At 41.8% G+C, this 18,489-nt stretch overlaps 1 protein-coding gene across 1 annotated transcript in view; it reads right to left on the minus strand.

Annotated features, from left to right (window-relative positions):
* Nucleotides 1–18,489, minus strand: part of LOC147684251 (putative cation-transporting ATPase 13A5) — a 256,436-nt gene that overhangs the window by 44,072 nt on the left and 193,875 nt on the right. Inside the window, exons 21-22 of the mRNA XM_086942616.1 lie at nucleotides 13,090–13,132; nucleotides 8,035–8,144 (exon numbers count right to left, since the gene is read on the minus strand). Of these exons, the coding sequence (XP_086798742.1) occupies nucleotides 8,035–8,144; nucleotides 13,090–13,132 (153 nt within the window). The remainder of the gene's footprint in view (nucleotides 1–8,034; nucleotides 8,145–13,089; nucleotides 13,133–18,489) is intronic.

Raw genomic sequence — 18,489 nt, forward strand, 5'->3', positions numbered from 1 at the left:
ACATGTTGTAATAGAATGTGTAAATGGAAGCACTCAGATTGGTTTGGGTGAATAGTGTACATTCTCCCAAGAGCTGAGTCCTTTTTTACTCCAGGGTGACCTAATACGTCAATTCCAAGTTTCCTCCATGTAAAATTATGTTTTCCCCAGGTATAGTCTTGTGGAACCTCTTGGTATAGCAATGTTTTTGCAAAAGTGTCCGTGGCACACAATTTAAAGAAGGCAGTAAGTGTTGTAGGTGTTGGATTTTCTGCTACTCGGTTCATTGTTTTTTCATTAAAATAGACTCTTTGACCATTTGGCAGATTTACAGCTAGATGTGTGACCGTCGGATGTCTTTCATGAATGTTAAACTGAAGGATGCGCCAAACAGCCTCTGAAGTACTAATATACCTGCCATTGAGATATGTTTCAATTTCATTATGTTTGTTTGCAATAGTAGCAGTTGCTTGATCTGAGCTTTTGTTGATATATTTGCAAATATATTTAATAGCTTTCACTGATTGGCAGTATTCAATATTAATGTGAGCATTGAAAGTGCGACATAGTACAGGTGAATATGGAACCACCCGCTGATTATCGACAGTAATTTCTTGGCCTCTAACAGTAATTGTGATTGTCTGTCCGCCATGTTGTGGGCTCCTTCTACAGTAAATGGGATAACCATTAACACCAGTTTCTGTTTCATTAGTGAGAGGGCGTGGGTATTTTTTGGTACAAATCCCATTTTTCATACATGGTGATAGAACGTTGTGTTCACCACATGGTCCATGCAACATGTTCTTTTTACCAATCAAAAATAGTTGTTCATCATTGACAGGATCTGGCAGCTCAGCGGATATAATGAGATCTACTTCGTCTGCTTGTATTTTAGGTTCAAGCCACAATAGGATGTGCACGTGTGCCAGTCTCCTCTTTTGCCATTCAATGGTAAATATGTTAGCTTTGGCATATCCAGAGATATGTTTTTGCGTTAATATTTTCATAAGTGCTTTCACTTTTAAGTTGAATACACGTGCAATGATGTCATGTCTATCGCATGATCTTTGTTTAGGAAATAATTCTTTTTTAATTTCTGGCCACTCTGGATTGCATGTGAAGGTGTTGAACAAATCAGGTCTCCCATAGTGCCTAACGTATGTCATTGCATCTTGTGTCTTTTCATGCATGTACCTGGGCGAGCCAGTGAAGGTAGCGGGTAAAATGACGTGTTGTCCAATATCCGAAGCGTGAAGGTGCTGATCTTGATTGAGTGCATCTTTTAAGTTTATGTAGTTTTCTGCCCGTAGTTGTGTTTGATTGTGGCGTACGAAGTTGAGCCTTTCGGTGATCATTTTTGCCATCATATCAACAATATATTGATTAAAAAGATTTTGAAACCAATGTAAGGTATTGAAAGTTGTGGATCTAACCATTAGAGTATAGGCATAGTATTGCATGCATGTAACATTTTTGTTCTTACCGCAGTTTGCTAGTGGTATGTTTAGACAATAACCATCTTCACCTCTCGGGAATAGAATGGGATATTGTAAGGGGTCATATGATCTATGCAATTCGGAGACTTTACGTAATATTCCTTCTCGTGTATGTAAGACAATGTCGCATGGGCCTTTGTTTTCATTAACTAAAAGAACTGCAACTTCATCAGTTGTTGGTGCATTATATCTCCCTGGATGTGTATTTGGAGGGCGTTGATCAGCATGGATGATAATTTTAAAATCTTCATCATGTGAATGCATCTCATAGTTGTATTTAAGTGACCTAATGTACGTGTTATGAGTGTGCAATGTGGTTTGTAGTTCTTCAATTAGCTGTCTGTTTAAGTTTGGGATCATGTGTGATCGTGCATCAACTTGTTGCATTGCGGAAAGGAAATATATTTGTAGAAATTGTGGGGACTTTCCTTCTTGTGGAAGCATGCTGCCAATTAAATGGTATAACTGTCCATGTATTTTAAAAGTAGGCATGAAATTGCCTTCTTTGACTTCATTTGCACCAAAGGATGTCATTTGGAATAGAGTATTGTAACGGCGTGTGTTTGTTAAGAAATGATTTGAAAGTGTGCGAGTGCCATCAAGTAGTTGTTTAATGATTGGAGGTGGTTCTTGTATGTTATTAATATTGACCTTTCCTGATAAGCAACAAAGGCCTTTAGGTTCCGCCTTCCATTTCTGTGCGTAGCACTTGGTACAGACACTGTCCATGTTTCCAATTATAACATCTGCATTGTTCATGTAGTCAATAAGTGGGTTGTAGTTCAATGCTGATTTGAGGCTATGTACTGTTATTGGAAGCATAAGTAAAGGTTGGTCTGTAAGTTGTGTTTGAGCTTCTCTTGTTGAAGTTTGTAAAGTGGAAGTATGAGGTAAAGTAGTGGACGTTGATGGCTGGTCACTGTTGTGATGAATTGGCAGTGAAAGCTGAGAAGTGTATGGATCAGCGATGTTTGTTAAGTGGTTGTGATCCTGTTCTTGTGTTAGTCGTATGCGCTTCTTCCTTTGTGCCCATGTTTTATATGTTGCCCTTGAAAGTTGTGTCTTCCTCTTCACCATTTTAAGAAAGTGATTGTAATATTTGTAAAAAGTGTAAAGATATTTATGCTAATTTGTATTATGTTTTGCAATATTGTATTTGTCCTAGAATGTTTATGTTGTGCACCTTTTTGTAGTAGGCTATGTGTGGTTTGGATATGTTCTGAAAGTGTAATGAATGAGGTGTGACAATCTCTGATTCTGGGCAAATCACGTAATCTCCCCGTGCCTTAAAAAAAATGAAGGTGTGTCCTCATGTAACGTAACTGGTGCTATGTAAAGCGCTCTGATAGCCGATTCAGGTGTAGTTTGCGCTATATAAGAGTGTGGAAATAAAAAAATAAAAAGTAGTACAGTAGGCGTTCTGAGTAGAGTATGTTAAAGGTGTCTTTTTTTGAAATGCAATATGTATACTACTATTATAAAGAGAGAACGCTCAATCTTTTGTGCCTGAACAACGTTGTTAGGGGGTGTTAGCATCGTAAAGAAATAATGTCCTTTTAAATGTCCTTAGTTATGTTTTTGATCATGCGTAAGTGTGGTTATATTTTCCACAAAGCAAAGCAGCATCAAGTAGCGTAAAGCGCAGTCAATTACTATACATTATGCCTCTTTTTGCAATGTAAATGCAGCAGCATCAAGTAGCTTAAAGCGCCGTCAATTACTATACCTCATGCCTCATTTTGTAATGTAAATGCGGTAGCATCAAGTAGCGTAAAGTGGCGTTAATTAATGTACATTATGCCTCTTTTTGTAATATAAATGCAGCAGCATCAAGTAGCGTAAAGCGCCGTTAATTACTATACCTCATGCCTCTTTTTGTAAAGTAAATTTTGCTTATTTAAATCCTCCTGTTTTTTGTGTTCTTGTCCGCCCCCTGTGGCAACGTGTAATGTAGTGGTATTTTTTGTTAGAAGTGTAAGGAGTGTTATGTAAATCTTCCTTTTTTAGTTTCTCTGCCAGCCCCCAACCATCAAGTAGCTGAAATCTGCATCAATTAGTATACATCATGCCTCTTTTCTCAATGTAAATGAGGCTTATTGAATTCCGCCTGTTTTTGTTTTCCTGTCTTTCCCCTGTCTTAATGTGTAATGTAGTGTGTGTGTAATGTGAAAATTAATGAGTGTTATTTAAATGTTCATGTTTTTGGTTGAGTGCCTGCCCCCTTGTTGAACCTGTGATGTGTTGTAGATATTTTAAATGTGTTGCTGTTTTTTGGTTAATTCCAGCGAGGGGACAGAGCAGGGCTATTTGTTTCCCTCTGCAAGCATGTCGCCCTGTTGTAATTTGTATTTTTTAGTTTATTTTTCAATTAGCATGCATTCACGTTGTGTAAAGTGTCCTCAATGAGGCCCTGGCTGCCCCCTTTCCAGGGCCTTGCAACAGCTTTATTGTGGCTCGTTCTGTGCCCTCTCTCAACCTGTAAGTCCACACAGCCTCACAGCAATAATGCTTTGACTGTGTCTTGTGAGCGCTGTGTCCAGGGACTGCTTTGAACTCGTGTTTTTGCTTTTCCCTGCAAGAACGTTCAACAGTTAAATTCCGTGCATCATGCCTCCTTGTGTAATGCTATTGAGGCTTGTTCTCCCTGATTATTTCCCTGGCCGCCCCGCGTTTACAGAGGAAACATGATGCCTCTTTTTTGAATGTGAAAGAGGCTTGTTCTCGTGAATATTTCCCTGGCTGCCCCCTGTGTATCCCTTTTGAATAACAGTGCCCGACTCTGGAATTGTTTTTTAAAGAGCGTAAATGCTATTTTTTCTGTGGCTTGTGTCAATGTGTATTGCTCAGTTGTTTCCCTCGTTAGTGCTCCGACAGCAATAATGCTTCTAGGAATCACGTGCGTGTTGGACCAATGCTGAAGGTTTTTATGAATTGTCTTTCCAATGAATGTGCTACTTGTGTGATTGCTTGCGTGATTGGTTATTTGTGTAATGTGTGTGGCGCCATTGGTTGTTTGCTGGAAGGCGTGGTGCTTGCGTGATTGGTTATTAGTGTAATGTGTGTGGGGTGATTGGTTGTTTGCTGGAAGGCGCAGTGTCGCGATTGGCTGGTTGTGCAAGGTTGTTTTGTGGGTGTCACGGTCAAGAGTGTTGCGCGATTGGATGCTTGTGTGGCTTGTCCAACCTTGATTGGCTTTTCGTCCTGAAAAAAAAAAAATATATATATATATATCGTCAGTAAGGTTGTTATAGTTAGGACTAGTTTCCATAAGAAAAGCATTTTTGCTTCATCAATAATTTTTTGCTGTTTGACAAATGTTCACAAATGTTTCAAAACTAGAGCGCAGCTGAGTTCAGCTGCTGTGTTGAAAGTTCTAGGGTATATAACGTTATGCAAACGCTCTGCAAAACAAAACCAACCTAAAGCCTAAAAGCTGGCAGTCTATGCCTATTGGCTTTGACAATGCTTATTATTCTGTTGCTTCTAAGGTCAGTGATAGCCAGTTCATATCATGTGAGTTATTCATTGTTGGATATTTGTGATTAGTGAGGTTTTGTGTAGCTTCTGTAGGCACTCTTATCTTGGTGAAAAACAAAAAGGCCTCCTGTAGCCTCCTACTGTGCCATAGGCATAGTCCATACAGGGACTCCGACAGGAGCTGTGACTTAACCATTTGACATCAGCTCCTCCTCCTATGAAGTGCGTTGATATGAAGATGTCTGACAAGTGGTACTAACCCACTGCCTTGCTGCCTTAAGCTTTTCAATACTGTCTATGTATTTTGTGACCCGTTGCAACAAACCCAAAAGGCCAAACTAAGACAGGGTGCTCTGAGGCACCGAAACCTAAATCTCTTGTTAAGTAGACATTGGTAGTTATTGACTGGTATGAACCACTAAATATGTTGTCACTTCACAGCTGTCTTCTTTACTCAGGGACATACCATTAACCTCTTGAAATATCAGCCGAATTAAGTACTATAACAGGCTATGGCATAGCCAATAGGTCTGGATTTAAATCGCTAAGGCGTATAATCACAGGTATTAACACGTGCTGTTTTCAGTGTCTTGCATGCATAAATGCTGTGTTAGCACATTAAAACTAGATTCTTTGGGCTCACTGTAAGGAAATGTCTCCTTTTCTATTGTCTCCCCAGGTTTTTGGACTGATGCTGCTGTTTTTTTGACTCTGTGATTGCACTGAGGCCTGCTATTCAGACCTCAGTACCTGTACCCTTACCCTTAATCTGGTATAAAAAAAATTAGCTCCTACTAAGTTGGCTAAACTAACTTACTTGTAAGCCCATAGTAAAGGACACCCTGTGTATGTATGTTTGAGGGTTCCCCCAGGGTTTACAGCACTGGCTGTGCCACCCTTGAAGGCCTTGAGGACCTTCTCCTCATTCGCTTCATACTGGAGTTTGTCAACTAAACTGACTCAAAGACCCTTTTTATGATAGGGGTTGGATGAGCATCCGACTGCCATTGCTGCAAGATGGAAACTGCCCGACATGTAGTCGACTGGTCCATCCACCATATTACGATCCAACTGCCAGTATGGCGTTTAGAAACATGCATATTACTTTTGCAACTTATAAACAAGCCACAATAGTAAAATGCATGCTCACAAAGACCCATGCACCATGTGCCAGAAACCATGAGGTGCATGGATGTTTGGGAGGAGGCACCACATGTGACCTCCTGGAGATATCGCTGAGTCCCATAGGTGATGCGGGCTTTGCTAGGACCCCCAAAAGTCACTTACTGACAGTCTTTTAATGGTGATGGAACCACCATGAAAAGGCTGTGGGAAATTGACATCCTAATCCCTACGGCCGTGCCTCAACGGGCACCCCCTCTATTGTAGGGATTAGGCTCCGACTGCTGCATCGATGGGCTCCTTGAGCCTGTCAGAGGTGGCAATCTTTCATGCCCGCCCAAATCACTCTGACTGTTGGCATCATACCCTGGCAGTCGGACCCATTCCCTAGCTGTCATGTGGACTGCCACTGGCAGTCTGTCAGTGGCGGTCTGCCCAACATCCTAATCAGACCCTAAGTGACTGCATTACAGCTAGCCAAAATGTTTTGCAGTTGAGTGAAGTGCTTTGATTTGACTATACTTTGTATTTTTGTTATCTCTAGAACCATGCAGTGGATCTTTCTCATTATGGTGCCCAAAACTACATAAAATACAGTATATGTTTTATAAATTATTGTTGGATTTCTTCGCTGTCTTGTCAATTTCTCCTTCAATAGTTTTGGTGCTGTTTAAATGCTTTACACATGTTCCGTTGTGTAAACCTTGCTGCTCAGAGCCACAGCTACCCAGAGTTGAGCGGAAGGTTTGACAAAAGAAACTCGAGGGCCCTAAAAGGATTGGTAAGTGCACTACACAGTAAGTTGGGACAACCACACCACATAATGCACCTAATCTCCTTGCACTAGCCATTGTTGGAAAAAAAGTCAACAAAGATAAGATTTTATTCAGTAGGGAAAGAATATTGGAGATAAAGACATGAATGTGTCAAATAGTGTGATGATTGCCTGTAAAATAGTTCCTTGTGTATACCAATAGAAGCACTTTCTATAAGATGGAACCATTAGCTTAAGGTTAGTGGGGAATAGTCCTCAGGGCAAAGCCAAAGCCCATTATAGGTATATCATAAAGAATCAGTAACAATCTATCTCACACACCTGCACACTCGAGCCAAATCGAACAAGGGACACATGACTTCCTGCCCTTACTTTGCAATGTTGATTTCACCTGCTGGTAAGCTGGCACGTGGCCAATACCAAATTGGGTGCTTTACTTATTACCCCGAAGACTTTGAAGGTACAAGTATCCCCACAATGTTTAAAGGTACTTTGAGTTTAGAATAAGAGTCAGCTGAGGGGTTGGTGTGTCAGATATTAAACAACAGAGTGCTTATGTTTTTAGGTTAAGCTGGGATGAAGTCGGCATTGGGTGTTTGCGATACTTTGTGAGAAATCATGATTGCTGTTGTGTTTTATAAGAAGAGCCCTAAATGTAGAAACAGGATTGAGCACTCCTTGATTATACACTGATTCTGATACAAAGTGAACCCAAGAATAGAAGACATGCAAAGAAATAGATTGAGAAATATTAAAACATGGATTTAAATGTTTCAGCAATATTCCAGCTATCTGCAGACATGTGACCCATAATTTAGCAGTAAATCAATGCTCATCCATGTACCGTGTAATAGTTTACATGTAGAACAGAATCTAGTGTTACACATGAAAGGGATGCCGTTTTGCACACTCTTTCACTGACAGTGCAATACACCCTCATAATAAAGGTGAACTATATATGGGATAAAGTACCCCCATAATACAGTCTAAGGATATTGTAAGTCATCGAGAAGTTCCATTATCATATAGACAAACAAGGCCTAAGGCTGTGTTGCTTTGTAAGGTCATGGATCTCTTTGGTAACTTGTAATATCCTCAGCCTATACAGCAGGAGTCGTTTATCTCATAAAGAATTTAATCACATTGTAGGGAAAACTTTAATTGATAACAGATTGACAAACTTACTTGATCAACTTAGGGACACACTGAATGTTGGGTGTTTTGGAAGTGAACGGCGAGGCCACTGACGCCTCCTGCTCTGACAGGGAGATCCCCGCGTGGGCCATTTTCAGAGCCTGGAAGAAAACCACATATGCATTTGAGGAACTTACCTAAAGTCTTTAGATTGCAACTCATAAAGAAAGGTACACCTCATCTGCACCATTATCAAATCATTTATGGTCCACTCTCGAAGTTGTTTATATCCTGAGGACTTATACATCCTAATGCATAGGCCCTTCACATGTTAGCGTCTTCTATGGGATTCACCATTGTGCTGCGGGGCATCCAGCCAGTGGCCAGGTTGGTAAACTATACCAGGCTACGGCTTAACATAGTTTAACTTGGACCAACTCTGTGTAATTGGTTTCTCCAGAAGCCCCCACTGTTTCCTTCAGCTTTTATATCTCTTTTTCCCAAAGCTTAGGGTTTTGGAATTCTCGGGTGTGAAGACATCACTAGGATTGCTCAGAACGAAGCAGAGATCACAGCATATATTGTGCATGTTCACCAATGGGAGCAGATGGTTCCATTCAATCCCAAGGGGTTTGGGCCGAGATCCCAGCATCGAGTCCCCCATTTGCACTTACTATGGGCATAAAAAGTGCTGTGTTTCTGTTGCCACCTGCAGTCAGTAGGGACAGATAAGAAAGCCCAGTAACATCTGTCACACCACAACGCCACAGATGCAGGAAGCTGGAAGGAACCACATGCGCTTTGGGACTCCCCCAGTAGGCCAGCATGGAAGTAAATGCTGTGTGTGCCCACAGTGAAACAGGGGCAGGTCTCTGATCAGCTGTGGAATGAAGCACCCTATACGGCCCAGAGAAAGGGCAGTGACACTACAAAGTGACTGCTAAATGTTTGAGGGGCTGACAGTTGTTTGACAGTCCCCACAGGAGCCCCATTAAAGTGTTTTCAAAATAGAACTAACGCCTCTTATGGGGTTAAATGCGTGAACCCCTTGAGAGTTTTCACATGCTTTTAAGCACTCCTACAGCTTGGGATGCTGCTCAGAGGCTCTGGTGTGTAGGGATTCCTTTCAGTGGATTCTAATGCTGTTCTTGCAGCATGTTAAAAGTTAAAGAAAAACTATTTTTTTTGCTGAAATTGTAATGAATACCAAAACTGACAATGATTTATTCAATGTTTTAATGAAAATTAGAAAGATTTTGTTTAGATTATTATGAGATTAGTAGTCATCATGAGGTGGTATTGCACATAGCCATTTTAATGGGTTTTTAACAATCTGTTATGATATGATCTGTTTTTATGAATGTGGTGACACCTAGACAAAGCCAGGGGGCCAATATTTCGATACCGACACTCCTTATATTGTGTCTAAAATAAGTGGAGGTTTCATAGTCTTAGCTTTCAGGTCGCTAGGGGTGTGGACTGTTAGGAGAGTGTCACTGTAGCATGTGCATAATTAAATGATTTTCATTTTTATAAGTAAAAGCACCATCTGGACTATAATGTACTTGGGGGTGTTTGTTGTGTACCTGCCAACTGGGGCACTAGTCCACACCACCTTCCCTGAGTGCGCCTTGGTTGCTCTGCCTCCCTACCCTCGGAGAGTCAAGTGCTACAATGGAGTACTTGATTTCTAGTAGATGGAAGGTTGTGTGCCTATTGCTTGGGAAAGGCTCACATCTTTCCCAACTAATACCCCACTTTCTTACATTGCTAGGATTTGTGTCTCTCCAAGCCCCTCTAAACGCGGCTGAAGGCTGTGAGGGGGGAAGAGCTCAGTGCCTGGCTAAATGGATGGCCGTGTCTACAACCCCATGTGTGCATAGCCAAAGCACTTGTGGGGGTTGGCGTCTGAACTTGATGGGACGCCAGGCCCAGTGTTCAATACCCACCCACTGATCACAGCCAAAGGCTGAGCACAGTGACTGCAAGTTTCCTCCAGGAGTTGGGCTTCTGCTCAATTTTGAATGTGATAAAATAAACCACAGAAATTAACTGAAAAATCCAATGGTTAAACTGATGTTATAGTTAGGTATGATAGTAAGATCTGAGCTTACATTTAAACCCAAGAATTTAACTGGAAAACCAAGGGCTAAAATTATAGTTAGAGGTAAAATGAGATAACAACTAATCTTTAAAAAATGAAAGAACTCAGACATTTGCGAGTTATAGTTAAGTGAACTAACAATAACTCTTGCCCACATTTTGCACAGAAGGATGTCACATATTACATCACTCATGGTATGGTAAATGACATAATTGATGACATCACATATGGTATCCCAAATTACATATTTGATTGCATTACTGACGACACAATTCTATCATTGTGATAGTGTCCTACAGGATTTGTGGACCTGAAGTAATTCAACACAATACAACAGTACTTGAGGACAGCGTAGAGTGTCAATGCTGTACCCCCTGTCAGCATCTGTGAGGAGCTTCCCCCTGCCATGAGTACATTTCAAAGGGCTCTGCATACAGAAAACTCAAACAAACTTGACAGTTGACACCAAGCCTAACCTGCCTATTGTCACCCTAGACAATTTGGAGCCAGAACCAGGTCAAGGGGAAGAACTGATCCGAACCTGTTTTGGGCATAGGTCTAAGAATTCCCCACACACTGGCTGGCACCAGGTATACAAAAGGGACCTACAGAACCCACCATCAGAACACTACTGGACGTGTGGAAGATTCAGAAGAACGGCCCTGCTGCTAGAAGGACTGCAGTGCTACTGGAAGGGCTCACATGCTGCCTGAAGAAGGAAAATGTTGCCGCCTTGGTCTGAAACCAGGCTACCCAGAGTGACCCAATGGTCAGTTGGCTGACCTCCTGTGTGAGCTACAGAGACACAACAAGCTTCCAGAGGCCTCCCTGCTACCGCCCGGCACCAACTGCATCGGCATGGACCTGCTTGAGCCTTCCCACTGGCCTCTGATTAAGAGAGTCTTGATCTCCATGAAGTGTGATCAAGTCAGAGCCCCTCCTCTAGTAAACGGGGAAAATCCTGAATGTTCGGGCTCTTCACAACCGCATATGGTCCCATGTGCACCAAGATTTTGCAGCGTGAAAGAGCTGCAAAGAGAAGTGTCAGTGGGATCTGCTCTTCACACCAACAGTGGCCCTCGCAACGTCCGCCAACACGAGCTCCGCACCTTGTGCCAACAGTGACTTTCACAATGATCCACCAAGCTCAAGGTCCAGTGATGACCAGCTCTTTGTGCTACGTCAACAAAGGTCCACAATTCTCGGCCAGCTCTGCACGGCGAAAGGCTTCTCCATTTGACCCCCTCCAACGTGACAAGAACTCTTTCATTGGACTTTAGAAGGTTTCTTTTCAGCTGGACTAGCCTGGTCCCTGTTTCTGGCCTGCACATCATCATATTCTTCCTAAATGTATAACTTTACCCTGCACACGGCACATAGCCTTGAGTGGTGCTTTCTGTTTCTTGGCCCCATTTTCACAAAAGGCTTTACATTGCAATATCTCTGGTTCTACATATTGGGTTATTGACATTCTGCTATAACATTATTTATTAAAATACGTTCTATTTTTCTAAATTGATATTGAATTTTTCTTATGTTGTGTTTTTACTTTATTGCTGTTTACATGCTTAATAAATACTTTACACATTGCCTCTAAGTTAAACCTCACTGCTCTTCTCATTGTTCCAAGCTACCAGAGGGTTACGCACAGGTCTATTTAATCACTTTTTGTAGTTCATCGCGGCAAGGACTGCCGCTGTTGCTAAAGAAGGGCTCACACCTCCCTCAACTAACAACCCAATCTCTCACGCCCAATTCATCTTTACTGGAAAAATAATTGGAATTGGGGGACTCCCATTGAGTCATCACTGTGGGCCAGGTACCCCGGCTCAAGCATTAGTGATCATTTCATCCACAAAAAAATACACAGAAAAATACAGAAACGATCTTTCATCAAACAAATATGCAAAGGATGAAATATTTTATTTAATTCAAAAACAATAATCCAAATTTCAATGGGTATGTGGAAACTTTTCTAAGTTTAATTGAGGCCACTCATCATTCAAAACTGTATTCTGTTTAATGTGCTTGATATTCTCCCACTAATCAATCCGAGGATATTACCTTACTTTTTAATGTCTAATTCCTTCACATTTATAGACCTTTTCAAAAGTTTCTATTTTACATTTTGCTAATTTATTTATATACCCTTTATTACACTGTTAAGATTGTGCAATTTTCTAAGCAATCACATCACAGGTTAAGAACCATTGTATTAGATGGTAACATAAAAGGTTTGGCCATGCATCTTTTTTTTAGCAAACCATTAAATAAAATGGCGGACACCACTTCAAGGCTTCTTCTGCTGAGCACCAATGATCTTCTCCCTACAATGCATGATGCAGCCAGGAGGAGGGGGCTGCTGTACAGGCAAAGGCAGGGGGCTAAAGTTACCAGATTCTGGACCCTCTCCACATGAAGCTTAATCTTCACTTCAAAATGTTGCACTCCAGCCGCGATGCAAGGAACCTGGGCATCATGATGATAACTACACTACACATCCCAGGCATGCCCACCTTCACCTCATGGTACATTGCATTAAGGATCAGATGGTACCCCCTTCTTTCAAGGACCATTGCATAGACAACACCAGCATGACCATGTGAATATAGTCAAGCATTTTTCCTTGCTGCAGGTCTGAGGTGACTCCAAGTGTGGTCAAATTAGGGTTACTTAGTCGGCTGGAAACCAGTGGGGTCTGGAGACGGTTAATGAGTATAGAGCCAGTAGCTTAATAAAGGGACAATGGGCAAAGGTCAGGTTTAGAGGCAGGACTTATTGCAAAAGGGGGAATGGCCACATCAGGAGTATACAATGGGGCAGATGATATACCACCCACTGATCCTGTATCATAAAAAATTCTGTTTCTCTGAACAGTGAAATACTTTTGACCTCAAGAGGCAGGCAGGTAGGTAGTCCTAAGTGTACAGTATAAAAATAACTCTTACATTCTCAGTAAATATTATATTAGAAAGAAAAAGCACACATGTAATTGTACTCACCCCACAATCATTAGCTCCATCTCCACACATTCCAACATAGTAACTGTGAGAAAAAAATATAAGACATTATTGCCTGAAACAAGGTTTGCTTCATGTGTTCATTGACATGATAACGCACGAGAGCCTGCAATCCCTTCATAGGAGCCAGTCTCCTATTTTGTAATGACAGTTGAGTTGTAATGTCTTAAGTCTTCTCCAATAATGAATTTTAATAGCGATATGTACTGGGTCACAAACCCTTATTCGGAGTCGGAAAGACATTTAAAAACTATCTTTTTACAGTCGCAAACCTTGAGATTTTGAGATTAGCAGGATCTGCCACCATAGCATATCTTGTATGTTGGGAAAGCACAACAGGTGAGAATGTGACATGACTTGCTGAGTGATGTCAAATGTAACATTGATAAAGTCAAAGCAAAGTAGAAATGTTGAAGAAATTCCATCATTTGCATATGGATGCCGGTCTAATATCTTGAACCTGTCAATAAGAAGACATGTCGCCGATCTTGCTCTCGCTCAGCTGTTATCCTATAGAGTTCTGAAATCTTTTCAAGTTAGCTTGCATTGTTCATGAGGCTATACATGAGACTTCAGTGAATGAGTATGACAGTGAGTATAGATGAGTGAATATGGGGTAGTAATGCACTGTGAGGGAGCTAGAGTGAGTGAGTGAGTGAGGTAGAGAATGTAAGAGGGAGTGTAAGTGAGTCAGGAGTGTCACTATCAATGGTGCAGTAAGTGCAGTTGCACCAGGACCTGGAGGACTGAGGGGCCTTCTGACACCTATTCATTAAAGCAGAGCACCTGCCCTCCCCCTCCGCCCCCCTCCCCCCCCCCAGGATTTCATATCAGAGCCCCTGTACACCAGTAGTTGGGAGTAAGGGTCAATGATTGTGAAAGCGTGAGTGTGAGTGGATTTGTGAGTGAAATTAACAGTGAAAATCAGTCAGTGTAGTGTGAGTGGATTTGTGAGTGAAATTAATAGTGCAAATAAGTGAGTGTGAATGTATACTTACGTGTGTGTGAATGACAGTGAGTGAAAGTGAATATGAATCTGAATGTGTAAATGAGAGAGTGTGAGTCAGAGAGAGAGAGTGAATGAGACAGAGTGTGATTATGAGTGAGAGTGAGGAAGAGTGTGTTTGTTAGCATGTTTTCTGTGTGTGAGTCTGCTGCTGGTCAGGGCATACCCGGGGTAATTCTTGGCTTATGAGGAAACTCAAGATAGCTTGCTTTCACTGGCACCTTTAATGCTATTCTTAACATAAGTGTGGGCTCCTGTTATAAAATATGGGCCTGGACTTACTGGTTGTAATTCAGGCTATAGGGTAAGGGGCACCTAGGGGCAAAATGATGGTGCTGGGACACTGGAGGCTGTAGTTGGAGACCATGGCAAATTGGGATTGGAGGTCTGGCCACATGAAAATCAAGCTTTGATGTGTGGGTAATATTAGACATATGGGTCACCCATGCCATGTGGCTGGTATCAATGGCAACATTCTGGCACTGTGACTTTGCATGTAATTCAGTGCATAAGGGATTACTATGAAAGCATTCTGGCATTGGCACACCATCATTAATTCTTAAGATATAGGGGACACAGAAGGCAAATGTGGAAAACAATGAGGTGGACCTTTGTCAAATGTTATGCACCACCACTTTAAGGGCCCACCAGCCACCACTGCCTTGAAGAAATTAACAATTCAACTAAGCCTTATTATGGAGTGGTCAGAGAGTCTGAAACTTCATTCCACTCTCTATTAAAATTCTTTCAACCCCTTCAAGAGGGAGCTCAGTATACACTCTTTCAACACCAGTTCTAACCGGATTATGTACAGGAGGGGCCACCTTCAACTTGAATAATAATTACAGATAATCTCCTGCTGCTTAAGACTCATGATATTTGGAGTACTTTGTCCATATTTGCTCAAATGTGCATTCATTACTCCGCCTGCCTCCGTAAGGGTATCCTGGTGGGTGTAGTTCACTTCCTGGAAACCTACAAATTAAAGATCTAGTGTCATCAGGTGATGCAAAGCAGCCTCTAAGCTACAAAACCTTATACACAGCTAAAGAATGTTTACATGTTTTAATCAAACATAATAATTCACACCCTTTCTTGATTAAATCAGAGAGCTGCATGTCCTGCCAGGGACAGGGCTGTTTGCACAAGGGCTCACTGCTGGCCCCGCTGGCACTGCCAGAAGGAGAGCGTAGCTTTCAAAATGAAACACACAAGGGTTTGGATAACGCTGCAAAGAGTGTAACCCTAAAATATGTTAGGCAATTGGGTTCAAATAAGCAAAACATTCTGGTGACCAATAATGGATATGTGAATAGCAATACACCAAGGCATATTTATGAAATCATCGCACAGCGCAGCTGCGTGATGAAGAAAGGGCAGGAGTACACTGTACTTAACATTCCACAGCTCATTCCTGTCTTTTCATAGCGCTGGCATACAATATGCTGTCTAGCGTCAATGTAGTAACCCTCAAACTATGATGCAAGGGTGCCTGCATTGTTAGCAGGAGGGTTTCTATGCAGGAAGGGGCACATTCCTGCACAAAAAAAACCTCTGAGGCATTTTCCTCTTTCTATATGTGCTGCAGAATGAAGCACACATCCAAGGAGGAAGTAACAAGAAGAAATGAAGATACTTCTTCTAGGTACACCTCACCAGGTGAACTGTAGCATGTTGATTCATTGCCAGATTTGCCACTGATTGTAAATGTGGGAATGAGTCAAGCTCCGTGGACGGTGCATGGGAGTAGAGTTATACTCAATGTACGAATGTTCAGGGGGTTGGTGTAGTATTCTCTGTATTGTGCCTTCCAGGCACCTGTAGGTAGAACCTTGTTTCATGGTCATTCTGTGCTTTGTTTTAGAATGTGGGCTGTATGGCAGTTGATCGCTGCTTCTGCCTGATGTCGCTGTTATTCTCTTGAGCAGAATAAACTCTTTATGTAACTTCCTCTCTGGTTACTTCTTTGAGCACATACTACAAAATTGTTGGCGACGATGCTCAAGAGAAAGTAAAGAACCTGTCTTACCTCGATCTACCTCGAGTTTCCTGGTTCACCTTCAAGCTTCGTGGGAGAACGAAGATACGCTGGGCCCGATTCACAGAACTAACTTAAGACAAAATCCTAAACTTACTACTTTTGGTATTCACAGAAGTTAGGATTTTGTCTTAAGTTTGTCTTAAGACAGACTTAAGACAAAATCCTAACTTAAGTTTGTCTTAAGTCTGTCTTAAGTCTGTCTTAAGACAAAATCCTAACTTCTGTGAATACCAAAAGTAGTAAGTTTAGGATTTTGTCTTAAGTTAGTTCTGTGAATCGGGCCCGCTGTTATTCAAACAGCAATAACACAGCAGACGTTAAGGAAAATTGAGATAAGTCTTTCCGCTTCATTTTTAGCCAGTCAAAGGCATTATTTGTTCGCAAGGAGGCATAAGCGTTTTAAAAATTTTGACGTCATTAGCACTTATCGTAATTGGCAAGAAAGGACACGTGTGGTTGGCAGCGCAACTCTACGCATGCACGCGTTATAGATTCTGACAGTCAGCAGCTCTAGTCGTGGTTGGAAGGGAAATACGCGTGTGGTTGGCAGCGTGACTCTACGTAACAGACGCAATTGTCGGCCATTTTAAAGTCTTCTGTCTACATGCGTAATCCTGACAACGCTGTAATCTTAACTACGAAGGAAACGCTGTCTGTTCTTCGCTGTTTTAGAGCAAATTAAAGAGTCCTTGTACACGCGTAACCTTAGCAACGCTGTTGCCATTAGCACGAAGACGACGCTGTCTGTTCTTCGTAACCCTACGGAGATAGAATGAACACATAGACACTGTCAGTGGTTTTAAAAAAAGAATTGAATAAAAGTACATTTTGTGACTGTTTGAAGCTAATTAATACGTTTTAGTCCACCGAGTGTCTAAAAGAGGAATTATTTCACGATTTTTGTTTTCAGATCTATCCCAATTCATTTGCAATCTTTTGAGAACAGCGACAAGACGAGTATATGAAGTCTTGGGGTTAGCACACTGTGATCAAGCACTTATTTTGCGCAGCATGCAGTCAGTTTCACCTCCTTTTCTGGAGACGCCAGGCAATCCACCCACAAAAACTACTTACTTTGGGCAATCCAATACTTGAAGAGACTATCCGTACAGCCAGGAGCATAGAGTTGTCTAAAAAAGAAGTGAAGGAACTTGAGAAGAAATGTGAAGAGGCAATTTTCATAGTTAGAACTAAGGAGAACAAGGATAATAAGGCGGCTTCTGGACAACAACGTTTCGAGAAGAACAATTTTCCTAGTTCATAACGTTTTGAGAGAAATGCTTTTTCTTGGAGTGACATTTGTTATAGATGTGGAAATCCTTCACATAATAAGAGTAACAAATTCTGTCCCGCTAGGAATTCTACTTGTCGTAATTGTGGAAAATATGGTCATTTTGCAAAAATATGTCAAATTTCTAAACAGGGAAATTCAACCTTCATGAATAAGTCTCAGGGGCAGAGCAATGTAAATGGGGTAGGGAATGTCTCAGAATTTTATGAAAATACTGGAAAGGATTCAGATCCCATTAACAGTATCCAAGACGACCTTAGGGAGATGGTTGTGGTGGTACGGGATGATGGAGTCATCATTGGGGACCCTTCAGAGTGTGTTGACCCTTATGAAGAATTTGGTGTGGGTGACAAAGTACTTTCTTTGTTAGTAGATTCAGGGGCAAGAGTAACAATGATTACCCAAGAATTGTTTGATGAAACTTGGCCTGAAAGGAAGCTCCAACCACCTGATAGGGCTCCCGTTTCCTATGAAGGACGAAAGACCCCCTCTGTCGGAACCGCTGATCCCAATAAGGCCCTCCAAGGATCTAAGCTCACCGTCCTACCGGCTATCTCTCTTGAAAACTTAGCTACCATCTGCAGAAAGGTGAATTGGGGCTCTCCCTCAGACCCCATGAGACCAGCCCACTTCTTAAAGGCATTGGACTTCTTCCTACCTTCATTGGCTAAACTCCTTAATCTTTCTTTCTCTTCAGCTACTGTGCCCACATGTTGGATACAGGCCTGAGTTACTCTCATTATTAAAAAACCCACTCTAGACCCTGCTAAACCGGAAAACTACAGACCAGTTTCACTGCTCCCGTGGGTATCTAAATTAGCTGAAGCCCACGCGAACGCCGTACTCACTGACCATTTGGCCAAAAACAACATCTTGGACCCCTCCCAACACGGGTTCAGGCCTGGGCACAGTACGGAATCCGCCCTTCTTGATACCACAGAAAACCTCCGGAGGATCATGGACACCGGTCAGAGTGCTGCGCTGATATTGCTCGACCTCAGCGCAGCATTTGACACGGTCTCCCATAATATCCTACTGGGCTGC

The sequence above is a fragment of the Lissotriton vulgaris genome, chromosome 11 (assembly GCF_964263255.1).
Source record: "Lissotriton vulgaris chromosome 11, aLisVul1.2, whole genome shotgun sequence".
NCBI classification, from domain to species: domain Eukaryota; kingdom Metazoa; phylum Chordata; class Amphibia; order Caudata; family Salamandridae; genus Lissotriton; species Lissotriton vulgaris.